This window comes from Macadamia integrifolia, unplaced genomic scaffold (assembly GCF_013358625.1).
Source record: "Macadamia integrifolia cultivar HAES 741 unplaced genomic scaffold, SCU_Mint_v3 scaffold779, whole genome shotgun sequence".
NCBI classification, from domain to species: Eukaryota; Viridiplantae; Streptophyta; class Magnoliopsida; order Proteales; family Proteaceae; genus Macadamia; species Macadamia integrifolia.
Window position 1 is genome coordinate 361,227 of NW_024870537.1, and position 23,004 is coordinate 384,230.

General features: G+C 38.7%; 2 protein-coding genes across 5 annotated transcripts; one reads left to right on the top strand and one right to left on the bottom strand.

Annotated features, from left to right (window-relative positions):
- Window positions 1-834: 834 nt before the first annotated feature.
- LOC122069955 (probable LRR receptor-like serine/threonine-protein kinase At3g47570) lies at window positions 835-8,727 on the top strand. 4 transcript variants are annotated; one of them, XM_042634042.1, is made up of 4 exons: window positions 835-1,373; window positions 1,491-3,792; window positions 4,759-5,190; window positions 5,656-5,716. In XM_042634042.1, the coding sequence occupies exons 1-3, from the start codon at window positions 1,098-1,100 to the stop codon at window positions 5,163-5,165; spliced, it is 2,985 nt and encodes a 994-aa protein (XP_042489976.1). In that variant the 5' UTR covers window positions 835-1,097; the 3' UTR covers window positions 5,166-5,190; window positions 5,656-5,716. The 4 variants fall into 4 exon arrangements, with proteins under 4 accessions (XP_042489976.1, XP_042489974.1, XP_042489975.1 ...); XM_042634040.1 differs by lacking the exon at window positions 5,656-5,716 and adding an exon at window positions 8,689-8,727 and having other exon boundaries at window positions 835-3,792; XM_042634041.1 differs by lacking the exon at window positions 5,656-5,716 and adding an exon at window positions 7,750-7,812 and having other exon boundaries at window positions 835-3,792.
- Window positions 8,728-9,989: 1,262 nt separating this feature from the next.
- LOC122069958 lies at window positions 9,990-22,639 on the bottom strand. Its single transcript, XM_042634049.1, has 18 exons — window positions 20,950-22,639; window positions 20,765-20,833; window positions 20,441-20,666; window positions 20,187-20,295; window positions 18,795-18,887; window positions 18,598-18,679; window positions 18,449-18,508; window positions 18,308-18,360; window positions 18,054-18,220; window positions 15,492-15,699; window positions 14,249-14,306; window positions 14,036-14,092; window positions 13,680-13,922; window positions 13,381-13,445; window positions 12,833-12,889; window positions 12,612-12,705; window positions 10,619-10,759; window positions 9,990-10,530 (listed from the first exon to the last, which is right to left on the bottom strand). The coding sequence occupies exons 1-18, from the start codon at window positions 22,288-22,290 to the stop codon at window positions 10,423-10,425; spliced, it is 3,231 nt and encodes a 1,076-aa protein (XP_042489983.1). The 5' UTR covers window positions 22,291-22,639; the 3' UTR covers window positions 9,990-10,422.
- Between the last annotated feature and the right edge of the window lie 365 nt (window positions 22,640-23,004).

The window sequence follows — 23,004 nt, forward strand, 5'->3', positions numbered from 1 at the left end:
TGACCCATACGAAATCTCTTCAACTTTGGATGGCCATATTATCATTATTTAAAAATAAAATAAAATAAAATATTTTAAATACCCAAAAAAAGTTGGATGAGCAACTGGTAGATTCGTTTCATGGATGATGAAGAACAGAAGAAGACATTTCGCCTTAAATTAAAAAGAAATATGGTCAACTTTGGATGGTTATACTATTTAAAAAAAAAAAAAAAAAAAAGAACTCAACTTTTTCCCCTCAATTTGATGGCCATTTTTAATTAAAAAAAAAAAAAAACAAAGCCTTATCTCTATGAGCATATGTTTTTTTTTTTTAATCACATGCCACCATTTTCCCAATTCACTTGAAAATAATAAATAAATAAATAAAAAAGCCTAAAAGACAACACGGCCATTACGTCTAGACACAAAAAGAGATAAAATGACTATCTCACTCCAATTCATGTATTTCCATTTGCCTTGGCTCGCATGTTTGCGTAGGAGCCACATTGTTTTTTAAGAAACCCTTTCCCATAGCTAAATAATGGGAAAATATTTCTTATAAATAATTGCAATTTTTGTGCATGCACGAGGGACAATAAGAACACACCAAACATCCACATACTCACAGAGATGTTATTTTTCATTTCATGGGATGCAGGATGATCATTTTATACCCCATATATGTGAGTGCAAGAGTCACACTCTCTCCACAAAATCTTTTCTCCCATAAATAATCCCCCATAAAAATAATGATGAACAAACAATGCATGGTAATTACTGATGAGTGGGGCAAGAACCTATAAGGAAGACTCAAATTCAGGCGCCCCTCTCTCTCGGTAAAGCTCTGTTCACCATAAACGGACAATGGCAGAGAGCAGTGTTCATACCAAACTCAAAGACTGTCGGCAAAGGAGGAGGGAGAAACAGGAATGACTTGACAGTTCACATGCTCGTCTCTAGTCTCATCTCTTCCACCTACATTTACATTTTTTTAAATCAACCCACAACCCAACTTGCTCGCTTTCACCGAAAAGATACACCCAATTGCAAATCTCTGGAAATGATACTATATATGATGTCTTGGTCCTCATCTTGGTTCCCATCCTTGATTCTCAATGGCTCTTCAACCTCCATTGATGAGTTTAAGTCTATCTTGCCTTCTCTTGTGCACAAGCTTATTATGGGTTTTCGGATTAGAACCAGTCACCAGCGCCGAAGGAACAGATACAGACCAACTTGCTTTGATTGAATTCAAACGTTTGATATCAGGAGACCCTTCAGGAGCTCTGAGTTCTTGGAACGATTCCCTCCATTTCTGCAACTGGAAAGGGGTCACTTGTGGTCGCAGGCATCAACGAGTTTCAAGCTTGGATTTACAAGCCCAGGGCTTGGTGGGTTTTCTTTCTCCTTACATTGGTAACCTCACCTTTCTTCATTCCATCAATCTTTATAACAATAGCTTCTATGGTTCCATCCCCCAAGAAATTGGTCGTTTGTTTCGATTGCAGAGTCTCCTTCTGTCTAACAACAGTTTCGGAGGAGAAATACCAACCAATCTGACAAATTGTTACAATCTCAGAGAAATTATGATTAGCCGAAACAATCTGATTGGAAAGATTCCTATCCAGTTTGGATCCTTGTCGAAGCTTGAGACTCTTTCTATGTTTGCCAACAAATTAAATGGAGAAATTCCATCTTCTTTTGGGAACCTTTCTTCCATCCAAGCCATCTCACTTGCAGCAAATAGTTTAAGTGGGAGCATTTCTGAATTCCTTAGCAGGCTAACAAGCTTAAGGACCCTTAAACTTCTATCAAACAATCTGTCTGGTAAGTTTTTGTCCTCACTCTACAACCTCTCATCTCTCACTACTGTTAATATTGTATATAACCAGTTTCAGGGGAGCTTTCCTGTAGACTATGGACTTTCTCTCCCAAATCTCAACTATCTTGCTATTGGTGGAAACAATTTCACTGGAACCATTCCAGATTCTCTATCCAATATTTCGACACTTGGATTAGTTGATTTAATGGGTAATAACTTTGTTGGACCAATACCTGAGAGTCTAGGAGTATTGCAGAATCTGAGTTGGCTTACTTTGGGTAGTAATTATTTTGGAGCAGGAAGGGCAAATGATTTGAATTTTCTGACTTCCTTAACCAACTGTAGTAGTCTAGGAATGTTGGATTTTACATTCAATGGCTTCCAAGGTCAGTTGCCCAACTCTCTTGCCAATCTCTCAACCCAGCTCACATTTCTTGCATTTGGTAACAACAAGTTCTCTGGAACCATCCCTGCTGGGATTGAGAATCTGGTCAGATTAACTGTGTTGGGTCTGGAATCAAACTTATTTAGTGGTAATATTCCGATTGGTATTGGGAAGCTTCAAAACCTGCAAAGATTGTTCTCGAATTCAAATAGACTCTCAGGACAGATACCACATTCTATATGCAATATCCCTCTTTTGTATGAACTCCATTTAGATGATAACAACTTGACTGGCAACATTCCTTCCTGTCTTGGAAATTCTCAACATTTACAGCTCTTAACCCTCTCTGATAACAAACTCCAAGGTCCCATACCTAAAGAACTCTTTGGTATTTCCTCCCTAACAATTCTTCTTAACTTGTCTCATAATTCCCTGGTTGGATCCTTACCTTTGGAAGTCGGTAAATTGGGAAATCTTGCTGCGTTAGACATCTCCCAAAATAGATTGTCTGGAGAAATTCCCTCCTCTATTGGCGATTGTATTAGTTTGGAATATCTTTACATGGGGGGTAATTTATTTAATGGAACCATTCCTCAATCTTTGACTCTTTTGAAGGGAATTCAAGATTTGGATCTGTCACACAACAACTTATCAAAACAAATTCCTAAAGATCTTGAAAATCTTTATGCCTTGCGCAATCTGAATTTGTCTTTCAATAATCTTGAGGGTGAGATACCAACAAAAGGAGTCTTTGGAAATGCAAGTGAGGTTTCAGTGGCTGGAAATGGTAAACTTTGTGGGGGCATACCTGACTTACAATTGCCAGCATGCACAATCCATGGATCTACAGAACAAGGAAAGTCCCAAGCTGTCAAATTAATTTTGGCAATAATTCTTGCGGTTGTTTCTTCTGTTTTGATATCTTTTCTTCTTGCTCTTTATTGGGTTAGAAAATCAAGAAGTAAGCCTCCATCCACCCCATTAATTGGTGATCCGCATCTAAAGATTTCATACAAAGAATTATTCCAAGCTACTAGGGGATTTTCTTCCGCCAATTTGATAGGCTCTGGTAGTTTTGGCTTTGTGTATAAAGGAAGCATCAACCAGGATGAAAAATTTGTGGCAGTGAAGGTACTTAACCTTCAAAATCCAAGAGCATACAAGAGTTTTATGGCAGAATGTGAAGCATTGAGAAACATACGGCATCGAAATCTTGTTAGGATTGTAACGTCTTGTTCAAGTCTAGATTCAAAAGGAAATGATTTCAAAGCCCTTGTTTATGAGTTTATGCCTAATGGGAGTATAGAAGATTGGTTGCATCCACCCATAGACACACACAATGATGCAAGGAACTTAAGCCTTATCCAAAGACTAAATATCGCGATTGATGTGGCTTCTGGATTGGATTACCTTCATCACCATTGTCACTCATCTATTGTTCATTGTGACTTGAAGCCAAGTAATGTTCTTCTTGACAATGATATGATTGCTCATGTCAGTGATTTTGGTTTGGCAAGGCTTCTTTTGGAACCAAACAACAATTCATCTCGGAATGAAAGAAGTTCAATTGGGATAAAAGGATCTATTGGCTATACTGCTCCAGGTAATAGTTTTACTATATGTTTTATTAACCACTGCTTATTACCTTTTAAGTTTTTGGAAATATCAAAATATAAGTGAAAAACGGCAGGTTAGCTAGCTTTTGCTTCCTTGAATACCTTGAAGCTACTAGAAAATTTTAAGGATCCTTTGTATTTCTATGTAAATATTTCCCTCATCTATATAAGCTCATTACTATTATTATTATTATTTTTTTTTATTTGGGCCTAAGGAAAGCCTATGATTGAAATTTTAAACATTCAAAAGGGATAAAATGTTGTGTCCTACTATGGTGTAGTAGAGGTCTCCTTGGTTGAAACATTCTGATTTGAAGTGGTATGACACACGAACCCTTTGGTCATATCACTAGAGCTTTGGTTCGATATGTGTAATGAAAGCAATTTTTTCAGTCATAGTTGTGGCTAAATTATTGTCATGACCATGTGAAAAGAATTTTAATGTAGCACAGAATGCCTAAGAGTGATTGAACAATATTTCCTTCACCTACTGGATTTTTTTTTTTTCTCAGAAATATTTTTCTTACACATTGATTCAACAAATATGCCCTTATTTGAGTTTATGCTTTATATGCTGAGTAGAGTCCACTCTATGGTGTTAGATGCAATTCAAATGATGATTTAGTTAGAGGATCAATTCTCCACTTTTAAGAATCTATCTCTATATATATATATATATATGGATTCAGTTCACTAATTAATTGGATATTCTGATTGTGATCCATGTATTCTCTGTGAATGCACCAGACACAAGTCCATCTTAACTGGAGTAGATCATGGTCCTATCTGTACTTAGTTGAATTAAAATTTTTCAAACTATGATGAGATCAGATGACAGGATATGTGAACCCTCACAATAGGAAATTTGCATTTGTCATACTTTACGTTTTAGCATTGCCGGATAATATGAAATTTTTTGTTACCATAGTAGTGAAGAGATTTCTGAATTACAGAGTATGGCATGGGTGGAGTGGCATCAATATATGGAGATGTGTTTAGCTATGGGATCCTTTTATTGGAGATGTTCACAGGAAAAAGACCCACAGATGAGATGTTTAAAGATGATCTAAATCTCCATAATTTTGCCAAGATTGCTTTTCCTGAACAACTGATGCAGATTTTGGATCCAATAATTCTACCCAAGGAAGAAAAGGGTGAAGAAATAGGAGCGGCAGATATCAACAACTCTGAAGGTTCTAGTCATAGGAGAGAAAAATTGCAACATTGCATCACTTCAATTATTGGAATTGCTCTCCAGTGCTCTACAGAATCTCCTACAGAACGAATGGACATGAAAGATGTTAAAAGGGAACTACATTTGATCAAGTGTAATTTTATTGGAGGAGGAATACATCAGTAGAGGCCAACTACATCCTAATAAGAAGGTGATTCTGAATCTCTAACCTCTGTAGTTATTTCAATTTTTTTTTTTGGGGCTAATTTTACACTCATGAATAAAATAAATAAACTTAGACCATGCAGGAAAGGTAGGATGAACAAACTAGATATGTTATTGCTTGAATCTTGACATGTCTAAGTATAGATCATGTAGCAAAGGAAGGCTGAACAAACTAAATATGTTATCCCTTGAATCTTGACATGTCTACGCACTAAGTTTTCCACCTTACCCTTTCCTCTGCAATCTACACCTTAAGGTTGCAGTAGAAATAGCTATACTGTATCTCTGGTTCCTTACTCAAGAATCTACCAAACCTTGGAATAAAACAGTAAGTAAAAGTAACAGGCCAAGCCAGGGCTCCAACATAAATAAAGATTTACAGACTATGATTGTAATACCCTACTTCTTAAACCCGGTTTGATTACTCGGTTGACCTGGTTTAATTATGCAGGACCCGAACCGGAGAGAGTTAGAGTGGGCTCCTTATGGACTATGATGGCAAGGGTGACCTTAAACACCGGCTGGCCCGACAAGTCCAAGCCAGTGCCAGAAGAGACGGGAGTACCCAAGCCATGTACATGCACCTATCATAAGGCCATGTACGGATAAAGCAGGTATTGTAGCCGTATATTAAGGTGTATACGCATATTACATCGTATGCCGGGGGTGGGACTTGCGTCGAGGCCCGAACTCTGTCAAAATCCCAAGTTTTGACCCTCAGGTGGGCAGACAGGTGGGCGCACCCACCCACCTGAGTGACCCATCCATGTGAACTATTTAGTTATTTAAGAAGTATATATATAGCATTTATGATTTTATTTTCTTTTCATTTATGACACTCGTACGTTGGTGAGGATAGTAAAGAGGAGAGAGAAAAGAAAGGGGAGAAGAAGGGAAGAGAAGGAAGAGGAAGAAGAGAAGGATTTCAGCGGCGCCGAAGCTTGATCTTCCCATTCCGGCGCCGAAAGAGTGATCTTCAACTCTAGATCTACATTTAGAGGTAAGCAAAGTTGGGTTCCTTGAACATTCACCATACCCAAGCATAAACCCTTGATTCGAGTAGGGTTTCTTGAGATCTTGTAAATCCCCTTTGAAATGATGAATCTAAGGTTTAATAGATGATTTATGTGTTGATCTTGAAGGATTTGAAGAGGTATTGACAAGGTTGGAGAAGCATTGTGGGTTTGAAGTGATTTTGAGGGTTTGAAGGTGTTCTTGAGCAAAGAAGGTAAGATGGCTTCCCATCACTTGAATCTAACCTAAATCTAGGTTAGAACCATCTTATAAGACATTGAAAGTGTGAAAAGTGGGTTGGGAAAAGCCCCATTTGAATCCCCAAAGAATGGAGGAAGTTGGGAAGAAACAACAGTTTTCCCGCCAAGACCGGTGGGCCATCTGGCCCGCCTGTGAGCACCCGCCTGAGAGGGCAGGGCCTTCGGGCACAACCGGCAGGCCAACCGGTGGGCCAACCTGCCCGCCGGTTCAGACTGGTGGGCCAGACAGGTGGGCTGTCTGACCCACCTGAGAGGCCCCAAATGTGATTTTTCGGTCCGATTGGGCCCGAATTGGACGTGTGACCTTCTTTTAGGATTCTAAACATGATCGTGTCATTGGATCGTGTTAATTTTGATTCCAAAATGGTGAAGTATCTCGCACCGGATCTCACCCGTACCGAACGGGAATCCTTGTACACTACAAGTAAGTGGGGAGAAGACGTTTGGCCTTGTTTCAAGACATTGTTTGGCATTCATTTAAATGTATCTAGTCTAGTCATGCCATCATGAACATGCTATGTAGATTAGTCATCCTCACATTGGTATGCATGTGTGCTATGTTTACTTTCTAAATGCCAAGTGATGAGATGCTTATGTGATGAATGTTGACATCATGGTGCATAATGTATTAATAGACTAGATGTTGTAGTCGGCTTAGAAACGAGTGCATTGGTGGCCCGTGGTATGGGACGCGGTGGCACTATGCAATCGTACTATTGTCATATAGGAGCATGCGGCTTAGGATTTTCAGCATCCTGTGCTACGACCCTTCCCAACAGGGGTTAAGGTGATGGGTTACCATTTGGCGGGAAGCAGTGGTCGCGGTTAACGGGTCACTGTGGCAGTTAGACATAACGCCTGGCGGGTCATTAGGATAGTCGGCAACCCCGGTGGTACATTCAAGAGGGCCAATCGTACTGCTTTTAAATTGCTGGAGTCAGCACCTTTAATTTCAGTCATTTACTTTTTTGTTGAGAGCCGGTGGTCGGCATTGTTTTTACTTTTCCGAGTACTCACGGTGGGCCTTCTCCGATAGCCCTATGGGCGTATCGCGGGATGGAGTTCGCGGCTCGTACCCGGAGTATACGCGCACTGTGGCTGTAGTAGCACTATACCAAAGACTTAGTAATGTTGCTTAGGTGGATGTGACTTAAAATGTATTGCATGACATGTAGTGCATATGATTGTGTTTTGATGTGTGGACTGCTGTGTGGTCCATCTTTCCACTTACTGAGCTAGTGAGCTCATCCCACGTGTGCACCCCTTTTTAGATGATTTTGCAGGTCATACATCTGAGGAGCACGGGGTGGATCCCACAGTTGAGTTCCCCGAAGAGGACTGGTGGGCCCCTGAGGAGTTAGAGCATGGCACTGACTGCTCGTGCGAGAGTTGTGCTGCGGTATCGCAGTTCTGATGCCGAGCTGAGCTCCACTTTTGAGGCTGAGCTGAGCTCTACCATGTGATGCCGAGTTGGGCTCAACCCTTGATGCCGAGCTGTGTACTCTGATTTTTTCTGTTTTCTTTTATGTACTTGATATGTGAATTATACTTTTATTGTGTAAATATCATGCCTTCGGGCCCACATGTATATTACTATTGTATCACAATTCGGGTATCAAGTATTATGGGAATATTCACAGGTAAACCTAGTCTTCCGCTGATCTGATAAGTTTTTATTAGTTGTGTGTGTGCTGTGGTGGAATACAGTATCAGATGATTCTGGCAGGTTTGGGTTAACCGGTGTTAACCCGGTCACTGGCCCGGTTCAGTGTGAACGGGGTGTGACAATGATCTTCCACCCAGTTTATTTTTTTTTTTTAATGAATTTTAAGGTTATTTATTGTGCACATGATTTGTCAGTTCTCAGCTAACTTCATTGTAAGTACTTTGGATTCCCCACATTTTTTTTTGTGTAAGCTACTTTCAAATGATGGAAAGGGAGCTATTTATTCTTCTTCACTTTTATTCTTTTTAAAATTGATACTATTGTTAAAGTATGTAAGTAGAGTCGGGGTATTTTTGGTATTCATGCTATTTAGGGGTACTTCTATTTTATGTCTCTGCTGCTATTGATTGAATTCAGTTTCAAGCGTGGGTTGTTAATGGTATTATGTTCTCTTCACTATAAGATTTTTCTCTTTAGTCTGTTATTGTTGTTGTTGTTGTTGAAGATAATAGGAGGTTTGCCACTCGTTATTGTATTTTTATAGGTGGTAATCTTGTGACTGGGAAAAGAAAAAGGTAGTCTAGTGCAGATGCCGAATATCGAGCTAGCTCTCATTGTTTGCAAGTTGATGTGGTTGAAATATCTTATGTACGAGCTCGGGTTCCCTATTAGTAATCCCATGGAGTTGTTATGTGATCAACAACTATCTTCATTGCTGGTAATCCTGTCATTCTTGAAAGGACAAAGCATATAGAGGCTGATTGTTATTCTGACAGTTATATTGTGATGCGAAAGACTTGACTAGTCTATTGTGGAGTTAAGTCCTCTCTCTCTCTCTCTCTCTCTCTCTCTCTCTCTCTCTCCATGCACAATAATTCTGCAACTGGCTGCGCAACCTAGCATATTTTTTGTAACAAGAAGCGGAGCGGCACGTTCTACAATTTTCTTTTTAACTTCTTTGTAGAGACATTGTGTGCAATCTCAGCACAATAAAGTAATTCAAGCTCATTGACATTGTGTGCAATCCAGGTTGGCCATTGAACGCCCAACACTGTCTCCTAAATGAATGGATTTTCCAAAATAACCCCAATTATGCTAAAATTTCCATTTGTCTTACTGCAAGGCAACAATCTAGGTCGAGAAGAACTCCGACACCAGTACATGTGATCATTTGGGGCAAGCTTTTAAAATTCAGGATCGACATCAACTAATGCCGATTGAGATCGAATTGGTATCAGTCAAGATCGGAAGGATTCAAACTCCCCCCTACCCCTCCTTTTTTTTTAAAATAGTATTTTAAACCATTTTTTTAGCAATGGATTGATATCTAATTGGTCAGGATTGGGGATTAGTCTTGATCGATGCCAATCCAATTTTAAAAACCATGTTCAGGAGCAACGATTTGCCCATCTGTACACAGATTTTGGATTGAAGGAGAGAATCAAAGTTTCTTATTTCATAAAAAGTAGATTTGAGGTTGGTTCCAATAAAACATGGAAGAAGAAAGGAAAAAAAGATCAATAAAGTGCCGTTTGATAACACTATGGGAGAATACTTCTAGTGTTCTTCTATTTTGAAGGAATGTAAATAGAATAGAAATACGTTTGGCACATTCAGCTCATTTTTTTTACTCCCGCAGAATGAACCAATGAAAAAGAATGACTAAAGAGTAAATTGCAAGAATACCAAAAAGTTACTTTGTCTATACAAACCCTACAAAACCCTTTACATAAGATGTTTTGATGTATGCTTTATGTGAGATAATTTTAAAATAAAAAAAGGAAAAAAAATTGTTACTGGTTCACATCATGCTTCACAACCCGAAACTCAAAAGGGCCAAAGCAGTAAGAAACAGCAGAGGAGAAAAAGATTACTTAAGAAACAGTAAACAAATAAATAATTAACGAAACCTGCAACAGAGAGCATCCCAGGGTAAAATGAGGGGCTTAACTTCCCACAAATTACAAAAGGATGTTTCCCTTTCACAACCCCTCAGTTCAAAAAGATTGAATTTCCTACTATAGAATCAACTGCAATCAATTTCCTACATCACCTACTAACCAACTGAATCCATCACCATTTCTTTTGCTTCTACATCAAAATTAACAAAAAAATAAAAAGGCAAAAACAGATTCTTTGGGAAGCGAGTCCCATTCCTCTATGTACACCAAAATTATAGATCGCTCCCTGTACAATTAAAGTGAAAGGCACTGCATGGTAGTGGAGGAAAACAAAAGGCTCAACCAGACTTTGCTTCCTACTGCCTGGGGCTTTACCATCAGCTATCAGATGATTTAGCAAGAACTCGAAACTTGGGGACTGGCTTTTGTAGCATTGAAGTCCCCTGAAAGGTCATCATCTGATACTCTCTCCTCAGCTTACTCAGCTACAGCATAAGAATATTTACATTATTCTCCACCAAACAAGTTATTTCCTGTGCACAAAACAGCATAAAACATAGACTACCCACTCACCTCATCTGGAGCTATCTTCGTGAACCCAAACTTCTTTGTCCATATGGATTCAGCCTCATCAGCTGCTGGGAGCACTAGGTTCTTTACATGTAAGAAACCCAGAAGCCTCTCAATGCAAGAGAACAGGGACTGGAAGTAGCCCTGCACAAAGAGAAGGATCCCATATTATTAGAGTTCTTCACACCCAAGGCATGGCACCTATCCAAAGCTTAAAGTAACAAAAGCCACCTGAGTGAGTAGCTGGGACAAGGATTTTGTTGTTCTCAAAATGCACACAGAATTCACGTTAAAAAAGACTCACAAATGGCATTCATTAGCTCTGGTGGAGAGATTGTTCATTAAAAAATGCATGACATACAAAAGATAGTTGGATAATTTGTATTCCCTGTGTTTATCCAATTGCCAGTCAACAAAATCAAAATAGTTCTAACAAAAAAAGAAAAAAAAAAAAGATAACCACCTCGTGCCCCAAAAAAAAGGTGGGGTCATTTCCCTGTTCCATAGACATGAAGTGAAATAGAACTTATATTGCTTACAACATTTTCTCTCCTCGCAGCCACATCCAATTTAGACTTTCATTCATAATATCATTCCTTATCATTTCAAATCACCACAATTTGTTCAATAAGTTTTATCAGGTTTTAGCACCCCTTATCCTCTACTCTTTATTTGTTTTGTTTTGCTTTTTTGTTTTTTTGTTTGTTTTTGTTTTTGTTTTTGTTTTTGTTTTTGTTTTTTAAGAAATTTAATTATAAGAAGTAAGCAGGGACACCTGAAAATACAGATCAAACAGTCAGAAAGCCAAAAACAAAACAAAAGCAAATAAGCCAATAGGCCCAGTAAGTAGAGTCACTGAAAAGCTTTTAAAAAATCTTTCAATCCGCAGAGCCCAAGCAATTGTGTGGGAGATCCTCTGCATTCGACAATTGCCTCATGCAGCTGCCATCAGACACAGCATATTGGTTTTGCAGGGTATCAGAAGTAGCTGGAATTAGTTGTCCTAAGCTATTGTATTAAATACTTCTAAATTATCCAATGACCCCTCTCTCTTTTCCGTTTTTAACTTTCTTGAAATCCCTCATACTTAAGGTTGGGGAATGGGTATCAATTAACCCGTTTGCCTACCTAATTTCACTATGCATAATAGAAGTAAAAAGAAGGTATGGGAAGCGAAACTGGTTGAAAAAAGAAAAAGGAAACGTTTGTAATCATTACCTGCCATGATTTTGTAACCTACTTAAAACTCGTAACATATTTGGTCATTATATTTTTCAGGGAGATTTGATAGCAAAGTAAACTTTAATAACTAAATGTGGAAAGATTCAGAGTTAAGTGAATCATGTTAGATAATGATTACAAAAGTTTCAATTTTAGTTTTGAGAATTAATCTCACCTCCCTCCCCTTTCTTTTCCTTCCAACCAGACTTGGCCTATAGATTTTTGCTTCTTTCATGCAATCCCATAAGAAGTTCTTCGGAACCCCCCTTCTTCCAAAGCTTCTTGTACCAGGTTTTCTTTTGGGAGGGGCAGTTCCACAAGTAATTTATAAAGCATAAAAATTGCTAGTCCTCCAATGAAATTTGTATCATAGCTTGCATAAAAAAGAGACAATTATATTCATAATGCATATGCTAGAAACATACGAACACTAGCTTAGCCTAGTGGTGGCAGCTTCGGCTTGAAGAGCTAACGCCCAGGGGAGGAGGTTGTGGATCGAATCCTGTCATATGCATGTGTGTGTGGGTGGGTGTGTGTAGGAGTAGGTGGCCATTGGCCCTACTAGCACCCAGTAGGCTGGCCATGGCCAGCGGCACTCCGTAGGATAGTATATAAAAAACAATATATATATATATATATATATATACACTAAAAACGTGAAGTGATATAGTTTTCTAGTTCAAACAATCATCACAGAAGCGTAGTAGAAAGCTTGGCACATAGAGAAAAACAACAAAAAATGCAGGAGGAAAAAGGAACCACAAAACACCCTCACCTGTCCCTGTTTATCACTACTTGTAGCAACTAAAGGAAGTTCTGCAACTTCCGTTCCAAAAATCCGAAGAATTCCAGCTGATACAACAGAAGAGCTGCAAAAGCAGAAGCAAAGCCCAGATAAGATAACCACAAAGTGATTAGTGCTTAGGTTGAGTATAAGATACAACTCTAACCACGAAGTGATTAGTGCTTAGGTTGGGTGTGAGATACAACTCTTACTTCAACGTTAAGACTGCACAATAAATGCCTCCAAATTCTTGCCCCCTTAAATTCCTTCTGCGAATACATGCAAAAATTGAAAAGAAATAAGTTTCATAACATACTAAAGAAATAATAAGCAAAGAATATATCGAAAATTTTCAAGATGACATTCACTAATTATTCAATGAATATATTATAGTTCATTGTTTATTTAAGGCAGCAGGGGTCCTGGCAGCCTTAATTTCCAACAGTGACTGTTAATTAAAGAGGGGGTGGGGGGAGGGGGGAGCCCTCTGAATGGTAGACCTGCTGGTTGAGGGAAGCATCAAATTTAAATGTGGCCTATCTGAGGCATACCCCTTCTATCCAACAGTCAGATTAACCCAATGACAAGCCCATGAGGCACAAAAGGGGGCAGGAAGCACAAAAAAAAAAAAAAACGAAACCACAAAAGCTTTTGTGCGGTCCACCCCATTGCTGCATAAATGTCTTATAACTTGATGAAATCGACATAAATAAAGCAACAAAGCTTAGAGATCAAGTCGGTAGAGGAGGTTTTGGCTCACCCATAGACCATTGATGGTATAAGATCACGACCTGTTGTTGTATCAACAATAGGATCAAATCGGTCCTAAGGAAAAAGAAAAAAGGGGCCATCAGCAAGTGCAATAATCGTATCGTGCTGTCAAAAACTAAAGAAAAACCATAAGAATAAGAACCACAATTAACCAAAATAGGGAACCATTGACTACAGCTCGGTGCAGTCATTAGAGATAAACCTATAATCACTTCTCTAGAGGTGGAACTATAGCAGTCTACTGCTGAGAACCAAAGTACCTTGATACATGGACAGGCAACTACTTACATCAAAGATAGCCACAGCCTTGGAAAGCAACAGTCTAGTCTCAGGACAAGAAATCTTCCCACTGAGAAGCCTCCATCTTATATCAAGATTACCATCTTCAGGACCATTTTCTTCATGCTTCTTCTTTATAATGTTTGAAAGAGAGTCTGGCAGCTTCTCTGGTCCACGAACAAGCAACTTTTGCAGAGCAGAATGAATCCTATTGCAATCTGTGCAGCAAAACCACTTCCCCTGGGGTAATTCCTGTTATATACAGTATAAATAGATTTCAATCACGGAAAAAAGTTGCAGATACACCCCATATATGGAAGAAAAATAGTCCATCTAGAAATCTAACAGATCATTTATGAGCCAACCTTTAGATCTGCCATTTTGTGATCCCTCAAACAGCCGACATGGAATTCCTTCTCACACTGCAAATAAAAAAATACACGCCACTGTTAGTAATAATGAATAAAAATAAATGCACACACATGACCTCAGTGTGAATATATATAATGGATCAACTGGAACAAAACCAAAGCACCAAATTTACATAGGAAGACATTGGGAGCACACAAAACACATACCTGATCACATAGTAGAACAGTCCGAGGACCAAATCCTGATTTGCTAAATCCATGGCCTCTACAAATCACAACATAAAAAAAAAAAAAAAAAAAAAAAAAAAAAAAAAAAAAAAAAGTTAACAAGCCAAAAAAAAACTCAAAAGGAGTAAAATCAAAAGGCAATAATAACTAACACAATATCAAGAACAATTTCACATGGAAGCAAGGAGAAAACAGACAAATGACCATACTGAGTTTTGGCTCAGCAGATCAGTGGTGAGTCCAATCGTCTTTAGATGAGACATTTGTCTCAAAAGTAGTGCTATAGACGGGTATGGATCCTGTAGCTCAAAGACCAAAACATTTTTCCTTTTAATAAGGAAATTATTTCATGTTAGTAGGACTCAAAACACAGAACGTTTCCAAACATTAACCAAAGCAAAATCCTTAATAACTAAGCCAGCCACACCTACTCAAGCTTTCATTTTAAGTCAAGTCATTAACTAACGGTCTAGGCATTATTGCATTCCACCTTTCATTTGTCATCAAGTCATAAGCCTGATTTAAGTAAATGATTAAAATCAGACTGCACATCAGGATGTTTTGGCCCCACAGCCAAACACTCCAACATTCAGGTAAGCCAATTTGATCAGTCTAAATCAAACAGGTAAGCCATACCTAAGCATCAGGATAAAATGTCTAATTGTGAGGAGTTTATATATATATATATATATATATATATAAAGTTGTGATTTGCAAGGCTTCAGTATACGAGGCTAACAATCCTGGATTCAGATCTCCACAATTTGATGTCTTAATCGACATCTTTTGCATGTAAAAATATGACCCAATGGCATGGCGGTCAATCTTTCCCACTTTAACAGTCTGGACATTCTGATGATTCAGACCAGTCAGTCAAGACTTCCCCACTTGAATGGTCTTGACATTCTGATCATTCAGAAGAGGCTTTCCATTGACGAAGACCAGTCCTTCGGGTAATAAGGACCAGCAGGCCAGGCATCTGATGGGCAGACTGTGTAGGAAATGGACATTAAAGCAATGAAGCCATTGCTCTGTAGCTTTCCGGCATAAAAAAATTCAATCGCAAAATCTTATTCAAGTGGTTTTTTTTTCCCTCAGATTCTGGGTTTCATTCAACTATGCTAGCTAGAAACCAATAATTAGTTACAATATTAAAATTTCTAAGCTTCATGACAGACAAATAGAAAAATTTCTTTCATAACAAAGCCTATGTTTAGCTCACCTGCATAAGGCACATCCACCAACTTCAGCTTCTGAGGATTTGACAATTCTTATGCATCTCTGGGATATTTGTTCAATAGGATCAACTCCAGAAACCCTTCCAGCAGCCCTAGCATTAACGTTATCACCAAACTTCTCTTTTAGGAACATATTTTGGCAATATCTACAGTACCAATCACCACAAGGGATGTTTGACAGAGACACACAATCTGCAAAAGGCCATTTGACAGAAAAAACACATCAAAACAAGGACTGAAGAAAATTCATCAGAGAATCTGCAAGGACAGGTAAAAAACAATTTCATCATTCATAACTGTACTGCAGGTGATGCAGCCAATGAGGCAATAGCTTGGCTGCATAGGTATGATCGTATTTGGAGGACCATGCCGAAGAGAACCAGGACAAGAGAACAAGCCACAGGCCCAAATTTCAGGTACAACAGGGGGCCAGTGACAGTCAAAGAAGTAGTATTGTCTTTAGGATAATTCTGGGGGTCATATTGTATTTTGCAGAATTTCAAGTTCGGTCTATCTTAGCTGTCAGTAGGTAACAGTTCAGTTACTTGTTTAGTCATTAAGTAACAGAGTTTGAGTGGTTTAGGAGCCTTTTGGAGGTCAGCATCAGGTTGGTTTGCATCCTGCTTGTTCTCTCATGTATGAATATTTTATTCAGCATTTAGATCAAGTCTGATTAGGAATCCTTTCAAGTGTGTAAAAACTGTATAATAGTGTGGTGTTTAGTGTAAGAACTGTGGGGAGTCAAGGTAGTAAATTCCCAATTACAGTTTGGTTACATCAAGAATCAGCCTTAAGCCCTTACTTGTTTGCGCTTATCCTAGATGATTTAAGCTTTTTGCTGAAGATATTGTTTTGGTGGATAAGACAAAAGCAGGGATAAACAAGAAGTTGGAGTTATTGAGATCAACATTGGAATCAAAAGTTTTTAAGATAAGTAGAATGAACACAAAGTATATGGTGTGTAACTTTAGTTATACTAGGACAGATAATTCCTAATGAGGTAGTGAATCTTGATGAGAGGGAGATTTTGCAAAGTGATTATTTAGGTATCTGGGCTCAATCATATCATAAATAAACAAGGTGATAGAGAGGTAAGAAGATAATGTTTCACAAAGAATCAAAATAGGATGGATAGGGTAGAGAGGTGCGTCCGGCATAGTTTCACGACGTCTAGACCAACAAGGAGACCAAGTCGTCTGAGGCACCTGCCTATGTGACGCGCCTAGACAATTATAGTGTTCTAAGTGTTGTGTGATCGATGTATTTCTTTAAAGAAATTTTTATAAGATAGTCATAAGGTCGGCTATGATGTTTTGTATGGAATGTTGGGCAGTTAAGAAGTATCGTATAGATAAACTCAGTGCAACTGAAATGAGGATGTTGAGATTGATGTGCAGCAAAACTAGGAAGGATAAGTAAGGAATGCCCCATATTAGAGCTGATCTGAGAATTCCTCTAAGAAATTCGTTTGACGTGGCATGACCATGTTCAACGGAGGCCTTGGGATGCACCAATAAGTTGGAGTGATCAGATTCAGATTGAAGAAACTAAAAGAGTTAGGGGAAGGCCTAAAATGACCACAGGAGAAGTAGTGAGGAAAGATATGCATAGTTTAGGTCGTGTGCCTAGTATGACCTTGAATACAACTGATTAAAGGGCAAGGATCCATGTAGCCGACCCCATTTAAGTGGATTTTACTGAGTAGTTGTTTTCCTTTCCTTTCGCTATTACTATTCTTATTTTTTTCCTTGGATAGATCCATGTAGCCGACCTGATTTAGCTGGGATAAGGTTGACTTGTTGTTTTTCCTAGTAATAAACAATGTGTGGAATAGGCCACATTAGAAAATGTTTACAGTGTGCACTAACAACCTAGGGTTTGAATTCAAACTACCACTTTGGGTGAGAGTTTTTAAAATCTAAGGGCTACATTATGTTTAGACGGCCTAAATACGGTGTCCTAAAAGTTTCAAGGCCCTCAAAACTAACCATTGAAACTTGAAAAAAAAAAAAAATGTACATGTTTCGACTGAAATTTTGAACTAAAACCTCGAATCTTGAATGTAAGCATAGATTACCCACCACCAAGTCTTTGTACCAATTGGCAATCCAAACAGAAAGACCCAAGTAGGAACCTAGATGTAGAGAAAGAGACAAAGGATCTCCCAAAAGTCGAGAGCACAAACAGGACTACAAGAGAAGCAGGAAATGACAAGCACCTGATAAAACAAAGAAGTCCATCACAGTTGGTGCAGGAGCCTTTAGAAGAATAGATTCTATGTTATGAAGATTACAGAGATTGGTTCTAAAAAAAATAATAATAATCCTAAAATTTGGAAGCAGAACACAACTCGCTAGAGGTGCTATAATATAATGGATCAAGTTTCGACCTTGCAACTTGTAACACCAGTATTGCATCAACAAACAAAGATCATACATAGCTTATTTTCCCCTTAATCAAGCTCACAATATCTGAGAACTATTTATGATTTGAGCAAACAAAAAGATAAATACAAGATCAGTTATCTCCAGAGAGTAAAACTTCACCTTTGTGAAAGGCCCTGGGACATCCATCACAAAGCAGCAGATCCCCGCCATCTGCACAGATGGTGCAGAGGTCATCACTGTCTTTGGCAGAAATTTTACGGTCTTTTGAAAGAGATATCGACAATTCGTGTAGTGACACCCCATTAGATGTGTAAATGTGTAGGTAGCTGCCAGAACATAAAGCTCAAGTTAGGTAGAAAGGACACTCAGATAGCTTTAGAGTTCAAAAAAATGTCTTTGTGATTATAACTCACGGTTTGCGACGTGAAGCCCAACCAGCATGTGCTTCAAACTGTGAAGGACTGACCTGCTCTCAGAAAAAAAAAAAAAAAAATTCAGCATCATGGAAAGGATACTTACGAAAAATAAAAAATTTCAGGAAGTAATTACAGTACCTCACTGTTGCAGCAATGACAGAATATTCCAGAACCCTTTTTATAACCCTCAACCAATTTCTGTCCAACAGCAGGAAATTTTTTTATGACCAAAAGGAAACATCATGCTGAAATAAAAATAGACTTATATGCAGAATTGTCACAAAAACCTGTCCACGTGCATAATAAGCTACTTCAGTACCCTCGGGTAGCCCACCTTCCTCAAAGACCAACTTATGCAATCTCAAGTCTCTGAAATGAAGACATAAATAAGTTGACACTGTTTAGTGACTTTCCAAAACAGAACAAGAACACAGGCCACAAACGGACAGTATCAATATATAAACAAAGGATCAGAAATACCAACTTTCTTGTTATCTTCCCTTTACTACCATTTGGAGGTGAGATACGCTTCGAAACACTTGTAGAACACTTTGGAGTCAAAGCCAACTTTGACAACCTGATGCAGTCCATAAACAGGAGCATATTAATAAGGGGTTAAAAAAATACAGACATAAGTTTTCCCTTTGGAAAATATGACTGTCAGGGTATTACAGGCATAATTAGTCTGGCTCCTATATGAAGCTCAATCCTAGAATCTTGCCATTTGAATCTAGAGCTCGAGAAATGCCTTAGTAAGCAGAAGACAAGATTAACCAGGTTCCTATTCAGTTCGTACTAAATTATATAGGGAATCTGTTGAAGAAAACTAAGAAATAACTATGAACACACAGTTGATCTGAAAGAAGAAATCAATTTTGGTTTCTACTGTAAAGGCTCCATTTGTTTCCAAGCAAAAAGTGGGAACGGAAAATTTTCACATAAAATATCATTTGCACGGAAAAGTTTACAATAAACAAACAGGGCCTAGAAAATGATGCATGTAATTAAAAAATTTACTGCAGGCTTAATGGCTTATATCAGTGGCTTAGTATCAACCCTCCTTAAAAGAATGTGCAACTATATCCAGCAACTCACCTAAGTAATCCAAGGAATGGACGATCCAAAACTGAACCCCATACAAATAAACATCGCGGTCTTGGTCTAAAGTATTTGCCAAAGGAAAATTCCATTTTCTTTTTCAGAATACAATGTTTTGTTGGGTAAAATAATTCAAGAACTTCAACATGGTAGCACTCCCCACCAACCCACCCATTACATAGCATAGCTTAATGTCAATGCTCCCTGGCTGTTATCAAGCTTATAATGGTTCGCAAATTGCATACAAATTTTTTTTTTCTCAAGCAAGTTTTATTAATAAACTTCATTCAAGATCAAACTCCAATTACTCTTCAGAAACCATGAAGAATATTAAAAAGAATGGTTAGCATAGATTTACGTCTCATTTGAAAGATTTAACGCTTCATATTTTGAATTTTACTGGAACAGGAGCAGTCAAACCATGGGGATATTCATTGGTTTCAAATAAGCTAAAAGAAGAGAGATACTCAAGACATTAGAACATAGTCTTACTTGTCAAAGATGAGTAGCAGTAATAATAAAAAAGCAAGAACCAATTTTTATTTTTAATTTTTTTGGATATGTAATAAGAAAAATATTTTTTCATCTCAATGAAGAGCCTTTTAAAGGGGGGGGGGGGAACAATGCATCTTTTTCATCCCTTCTTGATGAATAAGTATAGAGACACAGGTTGAAGTGGGCTACGCTGTTTCATACAAATAAATATAAAGCAGGCATATCCATATAAATAGGTGGTACCACATTTACAAGTTATGACACTTAGGTGGTAAGAACATACCTAGAAGTAGCACTGGTCATACAAGGTGAACTGTCTTGACCTTCCTTTGCCTCTACACATGAACTGCATAAAAGCATTGATCTCCTAGTGCATGATGCAGTAAAAGGCCCTAGAGAACATTAAACACCAATAATATTACATTTAGGGAAAAAAAATAATAATAACTCAATAAACTATTAAATGTTATCATGACATTCGATCTCAACAGTAACCCAGCATTTTAATGTATCCAAAGTCATGAGTGTGAAGCTCACTTTTGCAATTCTGACATAAAGTAGCCTCTTTCTGACATACAGTAGCATCTTTCATAGGAGAGGAACCAATTGCTCTTTGAATTGTAGCTTCCAAAGTGTCTAAGGGAGCATCCTTGCATGCATTCATCACATCACGGAGGTTGTTCCCATTTTCCAAGTAAATATAATCCGACGGGCGCTTATTTAAGCTACCAGCATGGATTTCAAACTGGATCGGAGTAATAACCTACAAAAATGGCATAAAGCATACATAACTGACTTCTTAAAGCTACAACAAAACAAAGATAGTAAACTAACATAAATTCAATATTGAAGTATGCTTACCTTGCAACCCTCGCAAGAAGAACAAGAACACAAAATTCCAGAGTCTTTAATCACTCCCCGAAGTCCTTTCTACAATAAGGTTCGATCAAACATGTCTCAACAAAATATGCCATCACTTTGAAACATGTAGAAATATGATGCAGAGGAAAGTGAGAGGAATGAGAGGTGGGACCTGCAAAACTTACCTTACCACGAACGAGGTACCTGACGGCCAGTCCTTCAAGCATACCAGTATCAAGGAGTTCCCTGACCTTTGAGGGAAATTTGGTCAAGGCAATCTTTTTCGACATTTTCATTTCTAACTTCTTCTTGGGTGATGCTCTCAATGGGCTGACAAGACCAGTATTTTTGCAGTCGTCTCCCACTACAGCCCCAGTCTTGGCATCCTCTGGTGTAAAGGAACCACCCATGGCAGATGTTTCATCCTTGGCCTCTACTGATTCCAAAGAATCACCACCCGCAGAAGCGGAAACCTCCATTGGTTCTACCTCTGGCTTTAAGTCTGAGCAACTAAACCGCCTCGGTGGCCCCTCAAGCGAGGCATTCTGTTCTTCGCTACAACCATCAATCACCATTGAGGATTCCATGCAAGTTCCTTCTTCCGTTTGAGCGCTTGTAGGATCATTCTTCAGTTGCTCCCCTAATTCTGATATCTTCTGATCGTTGTTGGGTTCCTCAAAATTCTCTTCCTCTAGCTTCACATCTCTTGCAGGTGTCGCCGGGGCCACCAGATCACTCTCACGATTCTCCTCGCTCAGAGGTTTCATCGAATTACTTTTCGGTTCCTCTTTCAGATCACCATTCTCTCCCTCGCTCAGAGGTTTCGAATTACATTTTGGTTCCTCTTTCAGATCACTGTTCTTTCTCTCCTTAAAATCTTCTAATGGAAAAGAACCCCCATTAATCTTCTCTGAGATCTCCACGGGCTTTGCCTTAGATTTCAATGCTGAACGAGTAAACCTCTTCAGGGGCTTCTCCGGCAATGCATGCTGTGTTTTGTTTCCATCATCAATTGGCACTGGGGATTCAATGCATTCCTCTTTCACAGGTTTCGCAAACTCACTCTTCTCCCTCTCGTCTGCGGATTTAGCCTTATTGTTTTGGGGCTCCACTGGGTCACCAATATTCGGTTCCTCTACTGTCATAGGTTCCGCCAGATCGACCTTGGGTTCCTCGGAGCGAACGTTCTTGGTCTCCTCTCCACCCGCAGCTTTCGCCAGATCGACATTGGGCTCCTCCTCGATTAGGGATTTGTCCACATCTCTCTTCATCTCCTCTTCGATTTGAGGCTTTGCAGCATCATTCTTCGTTTCCTTCTTCGGATTTGATTTCTTAATTCTCTTATTACTCGAATTCTGAGAAACTCCATTAGCAGTGGGGCTATTCTGAAACTTCCTCGCTCTAGTCCGACCAAGTGAACCACACAGCTCTGATTGAACCTTCAAGGCGAAAGCGAATTCACGTTTAAGGCCAGTTCTAACCCCGGACAGCAACACGAACTGCTCCGGATCCGTGCCGTTAGCCATCCGCCTCAAGTCAACCAATCGATTTCTATTGCAAGAACACAGACATCTACGGACCAAAAATCGATTTCTTCAATCCAAAAACCTTACCAAACGATAAAATAAAACCCTAATTTCTTTGTTCAAGAACGGAAATCAACAAGAAAACTCCAATAAGGAAACCGTTCGCCTTCGATCTCAATAGCTTGAAATCGATTGAAGACAAAACAGTGATCGCCTGCAACAGATCTGATTAAGAGGAAAATAACTTTATGCATGAATCATCCGATGAACAAATAGGAAATCGATGAAGAGTCGAAGACGATAGGTCACCAGTTCTCTCTCGAAAGGAATGCGAAGAGACGGGATAGATGGGAACAGAGAGGCGATAACCGGCTTAAGGGAGGCAAAATTCGTAATTAGATAATTTCATTGTGCCACGTGGATTAATAAAGTAATAATTCTGACCATTGGATATCTAACGAGTGGTCTAGATTGACTACTTATTTAATTTTATACTTAAATTCAATAATATTTTCTTTCCAATTTCAACCATAAGCTGTAAATGAAATATAATAAATAATGGGGGTATTTTGGTCCAAGGACTAAAAACGATTTCCTATTGTTGGGGGCTCACCGTGGCCAATGAGGTGGAGTAATAGTAGCCAATAGGGAGAAGATTTATGGGTCTTTAGAGTTAAGAAACTCGAGACGACCTCACTAGATGATCGTACGGTT